General features: G+C 40.2%; 1 protein-coding gene across 2 annotated transcripts; it reads right to left on the bottom strand.

Moving 5' to 3' along the window:
• Positions 1–575: 575 nt before the first annotated feature.
• Positions 576–18153, bottom strand: pip4p2 (phosphatidylinositol-4,5-bisphosphate 4-phosphatase 2). 2 transcript variants are annotated; one of them, XM_027015822.2, is made up of 7 exons: positions 17930–18153; positions 12970–13118; positions 8859–8965; positions 8223–8346; positions 7139–7191; positions 2634–2724; positions 576–1818 (listed from the first exon to the last, which is right to left on the bottom strand). In XM_027015822.2, exons 1-7 carry the CDS (start codon positions 18033–18035, stop codon positions 1675–1677), a joined length of 774 nt encoding a protein of 257 aa, XP_026871623.1. In that variant the 5' UTR covers positions 18036–18153; the 3' UTR covers positions 576–1674. The 2 variants fall into 2 exon arrangements, with proteins under 2 accessions (XP_026871623.1, XP_026871624.1); XM_027015823.2 differs by having other exon boundaries at positions 12970–13094.
• Positions 18154–19624: the final 1471 nt, after the last annotated feature.

Raw genomic sequence — 19624 nt, 5'->3', positions numbered from 1 at the left:
AAAGCTTTACAGAACCACTCAGAGCCCTTTCATTTTTTAGATTACAGAATGAAATAACTCCTCAATACTGGTCCCAGGTTTTTAGTAAGACAACACTGCCTCCCTGTGGAGGTTTAAGGTACACAAATCTTGGTTTAACACAGCACCAACATACCCGCCAAAACCCATCATAGATCTCACAAAAGGTAGATCTCACAAAACTAACAAAAACAAACAAATGATGTAATTATTTTTGCCTTCCTGTCTCAAAGAATCTGCTGGGGTAATACAACACATGACCGTCATTCAGTGGCTGCATGTCTGTTACAACATGATATACCCTGACAGAAAGTCTTTACTCAGAATACATGCCGGGTGAACTGCAACTGTGTTTAACTTCATATGAAACTACAGTGGCAAGATACATGTTAAATAAGGTCGTGAGCTTTGTAATTCAGATTGCACTGTGATGGATAACTGGAAATCTGTAATAAATAATCATATCTTTGGCTTTGGATATAGATAAGTTAAAAGAACAACAAACCATGGAGGAAAATGCAATGCACTTAAATACACACAATGGCCCACAGATGTGGCAGGTTTTATTCATTTTATTGATAAATTATCATTTTAAAAAGGCCCAAGCCATTTTCCAACTCAAGCTACAATCTCAGTGTACCGAATATACTATGTACATGTATCATTTGTCACATTTAGAACAGGATTAGCAACTATGGTTGTGCCTGTTTGTCCTGACGAAGTTAAGGAACTACTGTGACACTAGCCAGTTATGACCACGTGTTGGATGCAGGCAAGCAGCAGAGGTGTTTGCATCTTAGACTGCAGGCCTGCCCCTGTGCCTTACAGGGGCCAAGAGAGAGAACACTGCTCTGTGGTACAAATGAACCAGCCTAAAGTCATGCAGTATATGTAACTCTCATTGCTTACACTGATGAGTCGAATTGAGAGGCTGCAGCGTTTGTGAGCATGCTGTTTATCTTACTCAGAAAGCCACGAAACTAAAGTTTACTGCTCACTGTAAGTTTGGGTGCTTTCATGAAAATGGACTCAAGGATACATTTCCATGAATTTGAAAGAACTAATACATTTTCATAAACCAATGTCCCCTAAGCCACACACAAATAGGAATATCGGCACAGGGCTGTAAGTAAATTTACAGACAACTGAACATTTGAACACAGTACCTTGTTGGATGTGGACTAATACATAACTTTCAGCTTTTTACAGCTGTGATGGCTAGCAGCAACAGAACATAATAATTGCATAAAATTGTAGTGCAATGGGCAAGTTGTTCACATAAGATCATCTCTTTTGGTCAAGTCAGTAACAAAAAGCAGTACTTGAAATGTCCCTCCAGCAGGGGTCATAATAACTCCAAGCCAGCCAAAATCCATGAGGAATACCAAGCTGAATTTAGGAATTCCATTTGATCAAAATTAATTCATAGTTAACAACACAAATTTAAATGTATTCAAAATTCAAATGTAATAGATCATTTATAAGGTGAATTCAACAAATCAGAGCCAATCAGTCTTAAAGTACAACCTTTTCAGTCAACTATAAACCCCGGACTGGATTTTAGCACTCCTAAATGGAACGACCATTCACATGTACACCTGTTAAAATCAGGATAAAATGAAATCATAAAAGGGCTCCTTGGATAATGGACACTATCTATGCAAATGTATTCTCTGGATAGCTGACTTTAATTGCTCCCCAGTAACAGGCCCGTACCAGACAGATGAGACCCAGCAGGTAAGCGAAGACCCAGGACACATAGGTGGCATGGTAACGACTAGCAAAGTCTTGAGTGCCCACCTAACAAAGACCACAAAACCACAGAGTAAGACCAACAGATAATGGGCAGGGAATGAAAATCAGTATATATGAGATCTCAATTTTGTATACATATTATCCCAATTTTGTAGTCTGTAAAGCTTTTAGACAGACAGACAGACAGACAGACAGACAGACAGACAGACAGACAGACAGACAGACAGACAGACAGACAGACAGACAGACAGACAGACAGACAGACAGACAGACAGACAGACAGACAGACAGACACAGACACACACAGACACACACAGACACACACAGACACACTTTTCCCCCTGCATGTTCAAGGTATACTCCTAAATGGGTCAAAGCAAAGTGGCTTATTTTGAACTGGTTATAAGAAACAAGGCCTGTCTTTCTTGTTCTGTCATGTAACAAGTCTTGCACATTACTGGCAGTGACCCCCTTACAAAATGCACACAGTGGATTAAAATCCACTTAACGATTATTACAAAACATTCAAATATCAGAAACACGCACGTGCACCCCCCCCCCCCCCCTTCTCTCTCTCTTCAGGGCCAGTTTATCAAAAAAAAAGAAATATCCATATGTACTAGATTTCTCTAGTACATACGGTCAATGTACACAGGTATTTACTTGCACATTATTTAAGCTGTATTATAAAAAAATAGTGGCCATTTTGGGGGGGGCAAAAGCATTATTTACTTAATCATACATATAATGTGTTAAATGCAATACTTCTCATGTAAAAAACTACAGTACAGAACAAAAATGGACTAACTTTGAATCGAGTGGGAAAGAAAAGAATACAATCCCATTGCATGAGTACTCACTGTTAATCCAATTCCGATGAAGATGCAGATCATTCCTACTGTAATGTAGGCACAGCAGCGCCTCCTGGGCAATGCACTGCCAACGGACGAACTAGGATGAGGATAGCATACAAGGTTAGGTTTAGGTCAAGGGTCAGTGCCCCAAATTTATCCCACATTTATCGTTTAGTGTTATCCCACATTTGTGATATCACATGGATTAGTAGCTTTTGTATAACAGCTATAATGGATTTCTTCTAAAAAATATATCTCAAATTGTCTGAACAGATGCTGCTAGCTAAGGTAATCCATTTGACAATGTCTGATCTGCTCTATGATGTTTTGCTGCTTCATAAAGCACTAATGGCTATGTAATTCTTCATATATCTGCTGTACAGACAGAAAGGGGGCCTGAAGTCTTAAATTGGTCTCTATGGTCCAGGTCTAGTGGACTGGTTGGGAAGACTGTGCCAACTGGCTGTTGTACAAATGCTTGTAATCAGATGAGGATTTCGTCAGGAGTCACATGGCACCCTCCCATCCCTACAGGGTCCTATTAAAGAGTTGGCAGCAGTCTTCATATGGCTCTCATGTGACTGGATTCTGAAACTCTTCTGAAATCACACGATGTGTATTCTGCTTTCCTTTCTGTCTTCCCTCTTCCTGGCTCTGTTAGGACAGGATTGTCCTCCTTTCCCAGGCCCAACTTTGCTGTTAACTAAAGTTCCCTTCTGTCATCTCCGTGGCAACTGTGCCAAATGTTGCCCATTGGCATGACTTTGCATCAGTGTCAGCCTGCTCTTGCCCCACTGCTGGTACTCCCTTCAAGCTGGGCACAGGATATATGGCATTACATTACACTCAGCATGGCACTGCCAGCCCGTGTTCATCTCCCCTCCTTCTCGGCAAGGCCTGCTTTGGTTTGTCTCATTGGTTAAGGTAGGCTCTGAGTTCACTTACTTTTGCCTTAGATTCTGTGAAATTCAATGCTCGTTGTCTAAACCTAGTTGTTAGTTGCTTGTTAGCTGTAATTCCTCACTACCAGTGTAGTTTTGCCCTGGCCTTAGGTGTGAATTGAGGGGCGGGCTCAGCACTTATTGAACTGAGTTAAATTAGGACGTTAAATTAGGGACATGTATGTCTGTAGTGGTAATCAACATCTGGAGAAGGTTTGGTGGTGCTCTCAGTTCATCTACATCTCACCTACAGGACTTAACAAGCTCAGCTAAGTAGCTTCTCATATTATCTCAATCCTTTATCGCATACATCCACAAATCAAGCATCTGAAATGTGTTTCACAATTCCTGTCCACATATCCCACAGATCTCCTCGACGCAATCATAGACATCACAATCAAATATCGTGGTGGCAGGAGGGGTCTGGAACTGCCAATCTGCTGTCCAGAAGGCTGACTTAATCTCAGCATTAGCATCCCTCCACTTCCTACACTTCCTGACTCTAACAGAAACATGGATCACCCCTGAGAACTTGGCGACTCCGGCTGCCCTGTCCTCTGCCTTTTCATTCACTCATTCTCCGAGGCGTCTCGGCAGGGGTGGTGGTACAGGTTTACTAATGTCTCGAGAGTGGCATTTCACTCCACTTTCCTTCTCTACTCTTTCCATCTCCTCTTTTGAATTTCACGCCATTACAATGTCTTTCCCCACCAAACTTCTTATCATTGTCATCTACCGCCCTCCAGGTTCCCTAGATCACTTCATTGATGAGCTCCACATTGAAGGAAATCCACTCATCCTTGGTGGCTTCAACCTTCCATCAGACAAGCTGCATTACCTCTTGCATCCTTCTGCTGTTGACAGCATTTGACATCACCCTCAACCACTCTCCTCCGACTCACAAAGCGGGCAATGTTCTGGACCTGATCTTCATCCGTACCACCACAACATCGGACATTGCAGTCACCCCCCTCCACCTCTCGGACCATCACTTTCTATCCTTCTCTCTCTCCCATCCTTCTCTTTCCATCCAGTCCTCTCCAACATGTTCCTCCTCCTTCTGTCACAATCTGCACTCCATAACTCCCTCTTCCCTTACTTCTACTATTTTGTCCATCCTTCCTCACCCTGACACTCCATCTTCTCTCTCTTTGGATACAGTTACAAATTCATTTTAATTTCTACACTCTCCTCATCAATGAATCTTCTGTGCCCTCTCTCCTCTAGACCAGCTAAGTCCTCCCCACCTGCTCCCTGGCTAACAGAAACACTTCGCTGCCACTGGAGAGAACTAAGGACTGCAGAGAGGCGGTGGAGGAAATCGCACATAAATTCAGACCTCAGCTCCTACCAGTCTCTTCTCTCCATGTTCTTTCTGGAAGTAACATCTGCAAAGTCATCCTACTACAGAGAGAAATTCGAATCATCAGCATCTGATCCATGCAAACTCTTCACTATTTTTTCTTCTCTCCTTAACCCTGCCCCTCCTTCCTCATCTCTTACTCTGGAGGATTTGATCACCTTCTTTGAGGAGGAGGTTGCAGCAATCTGCCAATTCTTTTCCTCTGTTCCCACTCCTCCAACCATTCCCCAACATCCAATTCTCTAACTTCTTTTTCTCCTCTCTCCTCAGATGAAATTCTTCAACTCCTGACTTCCAGCAATTCAACTACATGTCCGCTGGATCCAATTCCTTCCACTCTGTTCCAGACAATCACAAGAAATCTGCTTCCTTTCATCTCTGTCACCATCAACAACTCCTTATTTCTGGATATGTGCCTACTGCATTCAAAACCACCAGGGTGGTACCAATCCTCAAGAAGGCCACACTTGACAGTTCCAGCGTTACCAACTACAGACCGGTATCACTTCTCTCTTTCCTCTCAAAAGCCCTTGAATGAGCAGTTTATAATAAATTGTCTTTTTTTCTCACCCAGAAACAGCTGCATGATCCCAATCAGTCTGGCTACAAACCGGCACATTCTACAGAAATGGCTCTCATAGCAGTGACTGAGAAACTTCATGCTGCTAAAGCTGCCAAACAGTCATCTCTTTTGATTCTTCTAGACCTTTCAGCAGCCTTTGACACTGTGAACCACAACATTCTTATCTCTGTTCTTTCCAGGCTTGGTGTGACTGGCTCTGCTTGGAGAGGGTTTCAGTCTTATCTGTAGGGACGGTCCTATCAGGTGACATGGAGAGGATCCACATCCAAACCGTGTAGACTCTCCACTGGTGTTCCACAAGGCTCAGTATTAGGCCCCCTTCTCTTTTCTTTGAATACTCGTTCTCTTGGTGATGTAATAACCAACTTGGTTTCTCCTACCACTGCTATGCTGATGAAACTCAATTATTTCTTTTCTTTTCCACCCTCTGACATGCAGGTCACCAGACGCATGCTTGACTGACATCACGTCATGGATGACAGCCCACCACTTGAAACTCAACCCCAGTAAAACTCCCAACCCTTAGCATGACCTCACTGTTTCCTTTGAGAACTCCCTGGTATCACCATCCGAAGCTGCCCGTAGCCTGGGCGTAACTTTGGACAACCAGTTGTCGTTCTCAACTCATGTTTCTAATCTAACCCGGTCATGCAGATTCCTCCTTTTTAACATACGAAGGATTTGACCCTTTCTCTCGCAGGAAGCTACCCAGGTGCTTGTGCAGTCTCTTGTGAACTCAAAGCTAGACTACTGCAACTCGCTACTTGCTGGTCTTCCTCTAAGTGCCATCAAACCTCTACAACTTGTCCTGAATGCAGCAGCACGACTGGTCTTCAATCTTCCGAAGTTCACACGTTACTTCACTGCTGCCCTTCACTGGCTCCCTGTAGCTGCACGCATCAGATTTAAAACCTTGATGCTTGCCTACAAAGCCAAAAATGGACCAACCCTTTCACACATGAAGTCAATGGTCAAAGCCCGATCCGTACCTCAAGTACTTTGAACCTCAAGTATGGCTCGACTTGAAATACCTTGCTTCAGGTCTCATGGACAACAAGCATCGAGACTATTTTCTGTCCTGGCTCCAAGATGGTGGAATGAACTCCTACTTGCTGTCCGGACAGCAGAGTCCCTTGCAGTCTTCAAATGCAGACTGAAGACCCATCTATTTGCAGAATATTTAAAGGACAACTGACACTGCTCCCATATTGACTGACTAAATTAGTACTTATTGTAGGGTATTGTTTATGTTGTTTAACAAACTCTAGCACTTATTGTTTATAGCATTTATCATTGTTTAAGATAAACCTTATGTATTTGCACTTCTAGGTATCAGCATTCATCCCTGTATTCTACAGTATTCTAGTTCATTGGTATGTCTGATACTAACCTACTGTACTGTACTTGGATATATTCTATGAGTAAACGACAAAGCACTTTTGTAAGTCGCTCTGGATAAGAGCGTCTGCTAAATGCCGTAAATGTAAATGTAAATAAGAAACCAATTGCAAGAACCCAGACGGATGTTGAACAGTGCAGTCAACACCACTGTCATCCCAAAGGTTTGAGCCATCACACCTGGCATAAAATCCACATGACAACAGAATAAATGTAAGCAACTTACATTTTTTTGCAGTGCGGGCACTTGGCCAGTGTGTTAAATCGCAGCTCCATCCACTGTGGGCAGAACAAAGAAACAGTTTCAGAGTCACACAATCAAATAAGAACATAAGAAGAAAAATCATAAATTACATGCTCTACGACTCCATTTACTCTTGGATTAATTGGATCTTTGATTATGATAACAGTCCAGTTTCTAAGATGGCAACCTAAATTAATCGATTTTAGATTAAATTAATTTGATGTTCAAAGACAAAATGCACTAATAGCACACGTGGTACATTTAAAACTTCCCTTGAATTTATTCACAAGAAATAACACAAAAGGTCACTGTCTAGTAGGCCCTACAAAGTTGCCTTTGTATGGTAGATCAGTGATATACTCGTTAGTTACTGGCCATTTCTACATGATCATTAGTCGGACTGTCTTCCAGACCATCCGTAAGGGAGCAGCGAACTACTGAGCCCAGGGAGCATTAGGACCTGGAGGGAAGCAGCAGCACCATTAACAGGCCCAACAGGGAGGAACAAGGACACAGCCGCATCACTGCCCTAACACACATGCATAACAGCAGTGTTTAGGGATGCCAGTCTTCTGCTGAACATGGCAGTACAACAAAAGTGCCTTGAATGCAAGATCACTGGAACTTCCTGTTGTGGAGAACTGGGAGGAATCTAGACAACATTTCTTTGGCACTCTGTAGTTAGGCTGTATAACCTGACACTATGGTATAGAAATAAACGTGGTAGAGAAATATGGTAGAGAAATAAACGTGGTTAATCCTTGTGAAGGATTAAACAGTAAAAACTGTGTGACTGACAAAATTAGTTATATATTCATGAAGCACTGCCCATTCTGGCTTGAAAAATGTTAATATCTCCCCATTCCTAAGTTACATCACTACACATAACTGTTAGCTGGCCCTTTCCAGCTCAAGAGTTCCTGGGGAACTTCCGCTTTACGATCACTGGGTCAGATAATGTACTCTGGTGACTTTGCATGGAACACTCCATTAAACTCAACCCATCCTGACAAACATGAATGCCTGTTAACATGAAAGCCTACTGAACACAGGCATGTGTACGCACGAGGAAGGTGTTGCCACAGTGACCGCAGACAACACGCAGGCCCTCAGGCTGCACGGGCAGAGCGGGCTGTGCGGGCTGCTCTTCCGGGATCACCATCACCGGGCTCAGGTTGATGATGCGTCTGCTGGAGTGTCGATGAGAGAACAGCAATGTCAAATGTGTAGGTGTTCCCCCAAACCCCCACCCCCCATCCTTATGTCCGCGGTTCTGCTAAGAGCGGCTGTTACTAGCTGTACCATACTCAGATGTCAGCGCAGACGCACACACAATTCCCTCTTCAGTTTGTAAAAAAAGTCAGCCCCTTAGTCCCTTTTGCTCTGCTCTAGGTTCATGCGTCTAGCAGAATGCCTCTGGCTGTTGTTTTGACATCCATACTTAGAAGTCTATGCACTCGAACACTGAAAGAACATTCTGTCAAGAACATCTGGAAGGAAAGCACCACTAAGAATAAGTGTTTTTATACATTTGAAACATGGACTAATGCTTCATGCAAGGACCAACAGGCATGCTTTCATGATGGAATCAGAGTATGCACTTTGAAAACCAGACTCTGTCACCAATTGGCACCCTGTGCTACCTGCCTGGTGTTCTCAAATGCATGCCTTCCCTGCTTCTCCGGTGAGAGTTCACACTTACCAGTTGGGACGAGGGCATCCTATCCTTCGGGATGTGTCTTTACAGATTAGCAGGCAGTTGCAGGGACATCTAACATACTTCTTTCCTGTTGGTGGGTTTTTGATGGGCTATAAAAAAAAAGACAGAACAAGAGCTAACTGAAAAGGTTCACAAGGTGCAAATATGTATTCCAAAATTTATTGTAATTATGTGTAGAATTTCATTTCACATAGACCAAATCTAAAATCTCGTTAATAGCCTTTTCCCAGACACTTTTACACCTATTTTACAGTATACCCATATCAAAATATAATTTGCTTTTAGAATTGTTGCACCTATTGAAATGTGTTCTATAGGTATGATCCAACAACAGCGCTATATAATAATACAGTAGCTATCTACTGCAATAGTGTCACAGTGAGGCTAACAGCAGGATACTGTGCTGAGTCACAGCTGAATACCTCGGGCAAGCAGAAAAAGCACTCTACTTTGAGTTTATACAAAACACCTCCATACTGTTACCACCACCACATTAATGAGGTCAATTTGTTATGTAAATGACAACATTTAATCCAACTGTGCTAAGATTTAGCCAGAAGATAGCAGACAAAGACCACGGCAGCACCACTAAAAGGTTTTGACTAATAATAAATGGGAAGGTAATGAAACGCAGAAGAAGTGAGAGTTGGATCACTTGGCATACGATCACACTTTTCACACTCATGTAATGTGAACAACAGATTACACCACTCATCTAAATGTGTTCATTCGCATTCAGGTTCACAATATCGGTAAAATCATTGTAAATACAGTATCAAAAATACAAAAAAGATTAACACACAGACAATAAGATATTTGTATCACAAAAAACTCAGTTCTACTAAGTTCTCAGTTCTACTCAGTGCTCAGCTCAGTTTTATTGGTGTACATCTTTAGCCTGATCAGCATAGATGGTATAGACATTTTTCCATATTCTCTTTATAACAAAGATACACAATGTATTACATGAAAGAGCTGTCAGCCAAGCCGATCTACCCACAAACCATGTTAAATTACAAAACATTCTTGTTGAAAGACTGCAACTTTTTCCTCAGTCATATCTAGTTCAGACTCCTGGTAGACTCTCCTGATCACACAGAGTCAGAACTCACAGAGAAAACTTCAAATCACATCAAGCAACTGCATCTTTCTGAACTTCAGGCCATGAACCTCCGCTAAACTTCTCAGTGAACTTGGCTGCAATACATCTTCAGATGACTGAGCACACAAGCCGATTAAGCAGTGCACCAGCCAGTTATAAGGGAAAAAGGAAGGGGAAGTTGTCTTGTTGGATGAGCTATTTGGAAATTCATGCTGCAGCAAAGGCTGACTGGTTTTCTACAAGCCAGCTTTCTGACAAAGTAGCTAGAACACACAGTGACATTCTCCATCACATATACAATTGCCAAATTCAGATTCCATATTGTGTAATACCTATTAGATCAAAATCCACAATACACATTTGTAAGAGCAAAGTTGTATGTGTGTCACTTTAAGCAACACAGTTAAGAGTTCCAAATCCAGTGGTAGGAGGGTGATTGAAATCTGATGTCTTACATCAGGTGCCCAGACTACGTCATGGGTATATGGGAATCCTGAGAATTCTGACCTTTGAAGGACATTGCTATTATTGCCTAGCAGATCTCAAAGCTTTTACTAACAAGTATGCCCTGTTTTAGGAATTAACAGTACTAGTAATGTCCATAACAAATAGCTGTAGCTCAATCTGTGTGCAGAATTTAAGATTCAGGGATAACACTGTATCTAGCTGGAAGAAAATATATGCAAGGCAGTAACAGAGAGGAGGAGACGGAGATAAATGATGTCTGAATAGTGAACCAAATATATTCCACCATTCTCCTTTTCTGTGTAAGGTTGCCTTATTTCAAGAGAATATTTAGAATCTTACTGTCTGGAACCCAGACAGTGAAAGAGAGCTAGGTAGAGAGAGAGGGAGGGAGGGGAGAGAGAAAGAAAGAAAGAAAGAAAGAAAGAAAGAAAGAAAGAAAGAAAGAAAGAAAGAAAGAAAGAAAGAAAGAAAGAAAGAGAAAGAAAGATGAGCAGAGAAAGAGAGGTGGACACAAGTGAGTAAGTGTGAGGAAGTACATTCTCAGTGAACAGAGCTTGCCCGTCTACACCGGCCGACCATGATAAATATGAGATAATAAGTGATCATGGTTATCCAGAGATCAAAGTTTCTGTGAGCCATACAACAATCACACTGTAGAGACAGAGCTGCAAATGTGAAAAATTTGACCAAATACATCAAATTTTCTTTACAAAATTTGAGATAATACACTCCAACATTGTCTATCTAATACTGACAAACTGCCCATCCTAATAGGAAAAAAGAAAGAAAGAATGTATCACTTTAGCTGGGCGATATACAATGACATGCCAAAAGTCATAGAACAGGAACTAATATCATGTAGGACCACCTCTAGCCCGGCGAAGTCCAGTAACTCGACGTAGTATTGATTCCACAAGTGGACAGAAAACATCTGATGTTGAGCCATGCTGTCTGGACAGCCACCCACAGCTCTGTGGTATTTGTAGCAGCAGGATCTCAGGTACGAATGGACCTTTCCACTACATCCTATAGATGCTTGATTGGGTTCGTGTTGAACGGGCCACTCCATTCATCTGAAATCTCCAGAATGCTCTTTGAACCAATTCTGGACAACTTGGGCCCGATGACACGATGCATTATCCTGCTAGAATATCTCTTCATTGTAGAGGTACATAAAGTCCATGAAGGGCTGCAAATGGTCACCAAGCAGTGAAATGTAGCAGACACTGGTCAATTACATTTTTAGGTGGACCAGTGGAGCCATGAGAACACACCCTACACCAGTATGGAACTTCCACCAGCCTGCACAGTGTCTTATTGATAACTGGGCTCCATGGCTTCATGGGGTATGCATTACAAACAAAGCCTACCATCAGCCCAATACAGTATGCCACATGTTGCCAGTCCTCTAGGGTCCACTTTGCAACCTCATGAGAAGCGCTGTGTTGGGTGTTATGTTGTTAACAGAGGCACACTGGTGGGTCTTCTGCTCCCATATCCCATGGAAGGTAAAGAACGCTGCACTAACCTGTGGGATATGCCTGTGAGGACTCCTGCATTGACTGAGGATGTGATTTCTGCCAGAGTCACTTCTCTGTTCACATGGACAATTCAACCCAGATGCCACTGGTCACATTCATTAAGCACCAAGGCAGTCTCTGTGCTGTCCACTGTTGGTGGTAACGCCTTCTATGACGTACCTCTGGTACACACTTGACACTGTGGATCGAGGAATGTTAAATGCCTGCTCAACTTCGAAAATGGAATGCCTCATCCGTCTGACACCCACTATCAAGCCTTATTCGAACTCCGATAATTCATGTCGCCTTGCCACGAGCATGCTTGCCAGTGTTCAGCCTAACTCACAAGATAACACCTCACAACTTATACAGGTGTGGATGTTACCAAGCCATCCCCTGAGGTAATGCTACTTTATAATCAGTTTACATACTACTATCGCATGATTTTGGGCACTTCAGTTTATATCTGCCTGCCATGGGATATGACAGTAAGTAACCCACCCAAACAGAACACGCACGCAAGCAAGCACACACGCAGATTGTATTGCCCTGTTTGTAAACATCCTTATGTATTTATCTAATATCTCCTTCATTTTCCTTTCTTTTCAATACTCGTCATATCAGTTACAGTCATTTTCAAGTTTATTGTTATAACAGAGTTCTTAATTTCCTTAACTGCAAAGGTTCATTTGTGTTGTTTTACTGTAATACTACCTTGGAAATACAGTAAATGGATATGGTCATGATAAAGCTTACTGAATTGAATTCAGTTGATAATCAGAGAGGTACACAGAGATAGACCAATGAAAGCAGAAAGTGAGAGAGAGAAAGAAAGTAAGAAAAAGAGAGGGACCAAGAACGAGAGAGACAGAACTAGGGAGAAGGGAGAGATGGAGAAGGAAGTAGAGAAAGCCAGAGAGAGAGAGCATTTGAGAGGGACAGTGTCTAAATAAAGACTAGTGGTGAATGATGAGATGAGGTGAATGATGAGAGGCTCTCTTACCGTGGCTTCGTTGCAGACAGTACACTTCACCACATGCTGATGGAGCTTGCCATCCAGGTTTATAAGAGACTGGCACACTCGGCAGTTAATGACCGGCACCCCTCCAGCATCTGGACTGGCAATGGCTGTGTAGGGGGGAGGAAGCTCAGCTAATGGGGTAGAATCACACACACACACACAGATTGCTGTTTCATTCCAGTGTTTTATATACTGGTACACTAGGTATTCTGGACCCCTTCAACCAGATCTGATAGTCTGTCGAAAGCATTTTTTGTGCTTCCTTAAAATGAATTAAGCTGAATTTTTGCCATGTGTGAAAGCATACCAAAGCCAAGACGCATTAGTAACATGCTATTTGAATACTGCATAAGCAAGATGTTTCAGCAAATAACACCACATAAAAATAAGCATAAGTGGGAAATCATAAGATTTTGTCTAGTTAATCTTTGTTTTTTTTGTTTGTTTTTTTTTTTTTTTTTAAAAAAACAACCCACGAGCAACACAAATATAAACTCCTACCTGAAATACCCTGAATTACAGCTGCAGGGCATAAGAAAATGACTTGCAGGTATATTGCTATATTATATTGCCATCTTCCCCTTTGTATAGTTCAAGCTTCTGCAATAGCAGTACTGCAAAGACCAATAATGTGAGTATAGTTAACATTGTTACAATATACCAATATGTTAGAATATACTGTACATTACTTTATATGCTTTTTCATGCTGTAGTTTACAAGCAGTGTAATGAAGCTATTAGAGTTTTCAAATGTTTCCTTATATTACTAAGCACTTTGTTTTTACTTTGAAGCACAGTAGTAGCAACATGGCTAAACCCCTACACCAGATTGCTTAAAAAGAACATACATATTGCTTGAGGTATTATTGTAAGGAATGCTGAAATGCTAAAGGCATATAATCAAAACAAAGGCCTAATCCATGCTTTTACTGGCTTGGGCAGGCTCATTAAATGCTGTGCCAAGTCCCCTCACTGGAGTCTAGCTAAAGGATAATTATAATTACTATTACGTTTACACTTCATGTCAAGTAAATGTCTCAGTATTAAATCTTTAACACAAATTCCGGTTGATTTTAAATGCAAAGTGTATAAGATTTAGGGGAGATCTATTAGAAGAAAAGGAATATAGTATACCATAGTTACAGGTTATTAGAAACCATTGAAAACCATGTGCTTGTGATTCATAGTTAAAGGTTATTATAAAATAATAGTGTTCTTGTTATCTTAGAACGAGCCCTTCGTACCAACTTAGGAAGTGAATCCTCTTCCAAAGAGGGGTTGCCATGTTGTGCCACCACATTTCTACAGTAGCCCAGAAAGGACAAACCAAATACCGGCTCTACAGAGTGCATTTTGCATTTTTAGATTGAAGCCGCAGTGTGAATTTGGTGAACATGAGGAAGTAAAACAAAATTGGGACAGGTAATGGCAGAAAACAAGTATAAACATGTGTGGCCTTTCCCAGATGTAAATTACTGATGATAGACAAAACTTTCACAAGGAAAAGCCAAATTAGCCTAATTTAGCATATTATTCTAATGCAGTTTGTTTCATAGCTTTATGGCCAGGGGCATAATTCCCAACTCAAGTGATCTTTTTCCTCATGTCAATACTGAAAAATATCTAATTGGTACCAGGACTGTAATTTTATGTTTATGTACCAATTTATCTTTGGTATTTGAACCAAGAAAAAGCCAAGTGTGAGATCAGCATACAGCTGATGAACGTTATTGCCAATAAAAGTGTAATGATAAAAAAATGGTAGGTGTTTATAATAAAGGAATGGTGATTATATATTTGTTTTAAATAATGGTTCATTTAAAATGTCTGAACAGAGGAATGACTCATTTATAGTGGGTATATTGAATTCACTATAAGCTACTTAGTTTTTTTTTTATAACCATAGTGTCAGGAAAAGCACCTCCAAATATTTGTCTCATGTCAGCTGCAACATAAAATGTAGGAACATGAAACCAGTATGTTGTCCAGTGTTCTGGTGAGGCAGGATGGGGTTCCTGCAGATGACTGACTCTGAAATTCATGGCTTTTTTCAAGCTGTGAAGTGCTTCTTTCCATGGGACTATCGTGTTTTTTTTTCTTATAAAGAGTTTAATATTACATTACAGGTTTGACCATCCAACATGGGGCTGAGGAACATCACTATTAATGGTATCTCTGAATGCAACCTTGCAAAAGAGCTGGGAAACAAACCTCAATTATGTACATGAAGTGCACTGAGAAAAATCGTTCTTTCTTTTAAGTGGTGTGTGTGGTTCATCACAGTATGAATGAAAAATAATATAAAGGAATATTTTTTTGTATTAATGATGCAAGCTATTGAAAATAACAAGCTTCTTCTTATTATGCGTAAGGACCTCTGATCATACATGAGAAAAATGTATCATGACTTTAGATAACCCTATGCTGTATGACCAAATATGACAATTAAAATTACATGGCATCAAGGTAGTGCTGTGACATTAGCCTTTTGTGAAAGAACACGGTCATCCTGCAACCTGTGACTAAGAGTATGTTGTCCCATTCAAATATGGGCTAAAGCAGTCTAGTCAGAATGCCTTTTGAATCCACAGACCTAGCAGAATCTGTAGCCAATAGCAGTTTAACTGAATATTACCTGACGGCCCAAAGAGAATGCATCTTTTCCACTGTCTCCTCCTTCCCCTAAAATTCTCCCTTGTGTCAGTGCTGTCATAACTTACAAGTATTTATTTAGTTTCCTCAAAATGATTTATCACCTCAATTATACATCAGCTTTTTTGGCTAACAACTATAACACACTATTGAGGTACTGCAGTGAGTACCAATCTTACTAAGGGTCAACACTAAGATAAGGCAAACAAACAAGAGATTCAAATGGGAACTGCTCAATGACGCCTAGGCTGTGGACTTGCAGACATGGTCTTTATGCCTTAAATACCAATATAGCATCTGCTTCTCTTGGCAAGGAGGCATTTAGTTTCTCTGACATTACTTTGCACTCCATGTAAAATGAGAGGCCTATTCCCAACACTGAGCCGAACCCTAGAGCCAGCTGCTGCCAAACCTCAAATCTGAGCATGGCAGAAACACTTAATAAAATACACCGATTGAGCCATGTTTGGTACTGAATGTGTGGGAATTTCACTTATAGGTGACCCTGTCACGCATGAATATGCAGATCGACTCTTAATAGTACTCTTGCCACACACTCAGATTAAGGAGTAGTTTCTGCTTTAATTCAGAGTAACATTTCCTTTATTTTTATGTGCAAAAACATAAAGGCACATGGCTGCACTGCATGGCTTATATAAACTACTGCTTTTTTCATGGTAGAATGGCTGTTGCAGGGTCATATGTTTGCAGATTTTGCAGAGTCCTTTTTCTACAAAGCCTCTTTTGTTCATCTGTAAAGCCTCAGAGAGACCTGCTGGAAATTACAATCCACATCACAAGAGACCCTTGACTGGACTTCAGTTCTGTTAGCCTATAGCCTTGACCAGGTGAGGCTGAAGCAACTTTCACATCTTTCTAAAGACTAATCCATAGCTTACTTATCAGAGCCCTAGGCAAACACAGTCAACACATTGTATTATTTATTGAGTCTTCAAGTGTTTGTGTTGTTTGCAAGTCATTATTTTAATTGTATTTAATCTAAACTACCTCACATATTTTGGGACCTAAAGGTAGTACATCTAGACTGCAAACTTATCACTGGAATAAAAATAATTGTACTCAGTGTCAGTCATAGTCATGCTCCTTTTAACCTCAGAGTTACAGAGAGAAGCTAAATTCTCAGCATAATGTGCAAAGGTAACATTTCTCATCCTTGTCTTAATGTTAGTGTCTCCTCTGCAAGTAGGAGAGGTTTCATGAGGAAATCCAGAACACAGGCTACTATTAGGATGTGTGTAAGTGTACTTAATTGTAAAGTAATATTTTTCTGATTCATATGAATTTGGCCCTGCAAACACTAAGAAACACAACTGATGCCCTCTGATCACTAGGGTACAGTAATTACTCAGCTTGACTAGGCTACTGTTGTAGCAGGTCTCTCAGCTGATCCAGTTATATTTAAGGTGTTTCTATGTGGTTTTTTTTAAAAATTATTATTATTTTTTTTAAATTTAATTAAAATAGCTTTGTAAACAGCTGTAACACAGAACAATAAACACAGACTTGTTTATCAAAACATTATCAAAATTATGGACTGACCAAATTGTTCAAAATGGAGTCTTGTAGAGCTAATGGTTTAAATCATTAGGTCTAGGTCTAGACCAAGACTCAGTCTTATAGCAGCAGGTGTACATGTGGTACACATGTATGATAGTCATTTACAGTTTATAATTCCAGTATAACTGACCAGCCTAAATTACATAGAAATTACCTTTCGCAATTTAGTTAGTTCTTCCATTTATTTATGCATTTTCATTTCAGCACTTAGGAAAGAGAGTGGATGGTAGAGGCTAGCTAGCGCCCTTCACAAAACTGACAAAGGCAATTTAATTTCCAGCACAAAATCCAAAACGAACAACCGCGAAGATTACAGGCTATTCCTACAAGTATTGCAATCCATAGTCAGATTTACTTCAAACTGTAGCCTACATTCAAGCTTCTTCATGATTAGGTTCGTAGCGTTCAATATTTATTGAAGAAAATACTACAGCTAACTAACCTAGCCAATTTACTTAATAGTGTAGGCAACGACAGGCTAAGATGCAACAACCTACTACAAATCTGCATCTTTACTCAAATTTGTCGACGTTTATTTAGGCCTTAAACGTCCCTGGGTTGCCGTTTTCCTCTTTATTAATTAGTGCTAGATGTCTTGGACCTTGGGCCTTGAACTAGACTTATACACGCGATATATGGTTAATGAAGCGCGGTGTGTGCTACGCCCAAATGATTCAGCACCTCCGAGTCAATCACAATTTCTGTTTATTACCTCTTGGGCTGGTTTCCTGCAGGTACGGCGGTGCTGTGGGTGTAACATTCCCAGAGTTCTGCGTAGACAATAGCGGTGATCGTTCATCCATGCCATCGGAAGCCATTATTAACAGCGATTTAACTGAGAATAACAAAAAAATAAATACATCAACAGCTTCGACTACTGGTCCAGTGCTACAGAGTGGGAGCAGCGAAATTTCAGCGTCGCTCCCGCAGCACGGAGATGAGGCAGCGGAGGCGGAGCCACAGACGTGAACGTGGTGGAATGACTGCAGGAGCAGGACGGGAAAACACCAGGGTCCCCCATCGCCTCTGGTTATTCGACATACAATATACTGTAACCAAGCAGTAATAATAATAATAATAATAATAATAATAATAATAATAATAATAATAATAATAATAATAATAATAATAAAAATAATAAAAAGAATAGAGCACAACAGTGTGTGTTGATTAATAAATAAGGATGAAGAGGACTGCAACATCTCAAAACTCGTAATTCTCAAAACATATCTCCAGCGGATAACACAAGTCACTACTTAAACTTCTAATGTACTGAAATTCTAAGATAGGGCTATATGCAAATTCACTAACGCTGTCAGCCTGAACAGTGATTCATACTAATAGATGTTGAAGATGCTGTTATTAGTGAATATTGATGGGTCAGGCAATTTCCTATCGTTTGGTGTTGGATTACTTCATTTCTCGTTTTATTTCACAGCATGTTCCACATGACTGTTTGCTTCTTGATTTATTTAAACTTTTAAATGGAAAAATTAGAAATTTCTAAACAATTTAAAATGCAAGTTTAAGATATAGACATCCCAAACATAGAGTCAAATAAATATGCAGAACATAGCAACAGCTCTGTGATTAGCTTTGAACTCTATAAGAATATTATGTTGTTAAATGTTAATGATTGTGATCTGAATTAAGACATTAGATTTTGTGATATTGAATTTTGCCAATACCAGTCATAGTGGTTTCTCGTTTTATGAGTACAATACATTTTTGTCTATTACTTGTTTTAAAAAGTTTTTGTGGGTTATACATTTCTGAAAATGTTTAATACAAATTATTACATTAATCTCATTTTCCTGATCTAGATTCAGCAAGTGTTAAAAGCTAAGATATCTGCAGGAAGAGCTAAATTATCTGCAGGATATTTCCCATAGCTAACACATCTGAAAATGCTCACATTGCTTTTCTAATAAACTGAGTTCTAATAAAGATTTCATAGTACAGTTTTGCACACCATAGGAAAGTAGGCTATTGACAGTTCTTTATTCACTTTCGGGACTGCAACTAAAATTGTTTATTTTGTGAAATAACACAGCATGTAGCTTGCTCATCATTAATCTAGTTTTATTCTCCTATTTTACATTTCATTGTTCATTTTATGGTTTGGCAACGCGACACAGAAAGTATACAGCACCTCCTGCTGGAATATATGTCTCAATGCAGCCTTAATTATGGCATGGAAAAAAAAAAAAACCCCCAAAAAAACCCTAAAATAAGTTTTGACGGTATAGGTAAGAAAAATGTTAAATGTTGAACATGGTTGTTCAGCTCCACTGAGGGTGAAACATGAGTGGTTACAACGTTAGTAATATTCACACTTGTAATGTTCATAGTTAAATTTGTATTCCCACTCCATTAAAATTAAACAGTAATAAAAATATAAAAAATA

The sequence above is a fragment of the Electrophorus electricus genome, chromosome 8 (assembly GCF_013358815.1).
Source record: "Electrophorus electricus isolate fEleEle1 chromosome 8, fEleEle1.pri, whole genome shotgun sequence".
Taxonomy (NCBI): domain Eukaryota; kingdom Metazoa; phylum Chordata; class Actinopteri; order Gymnotiformes; family Gymnotidae; genus Electrophorus; species Electrophorus electricus.
This window is presented reverse-complemented; position numbering and strand designations above follow the sequence as displayed.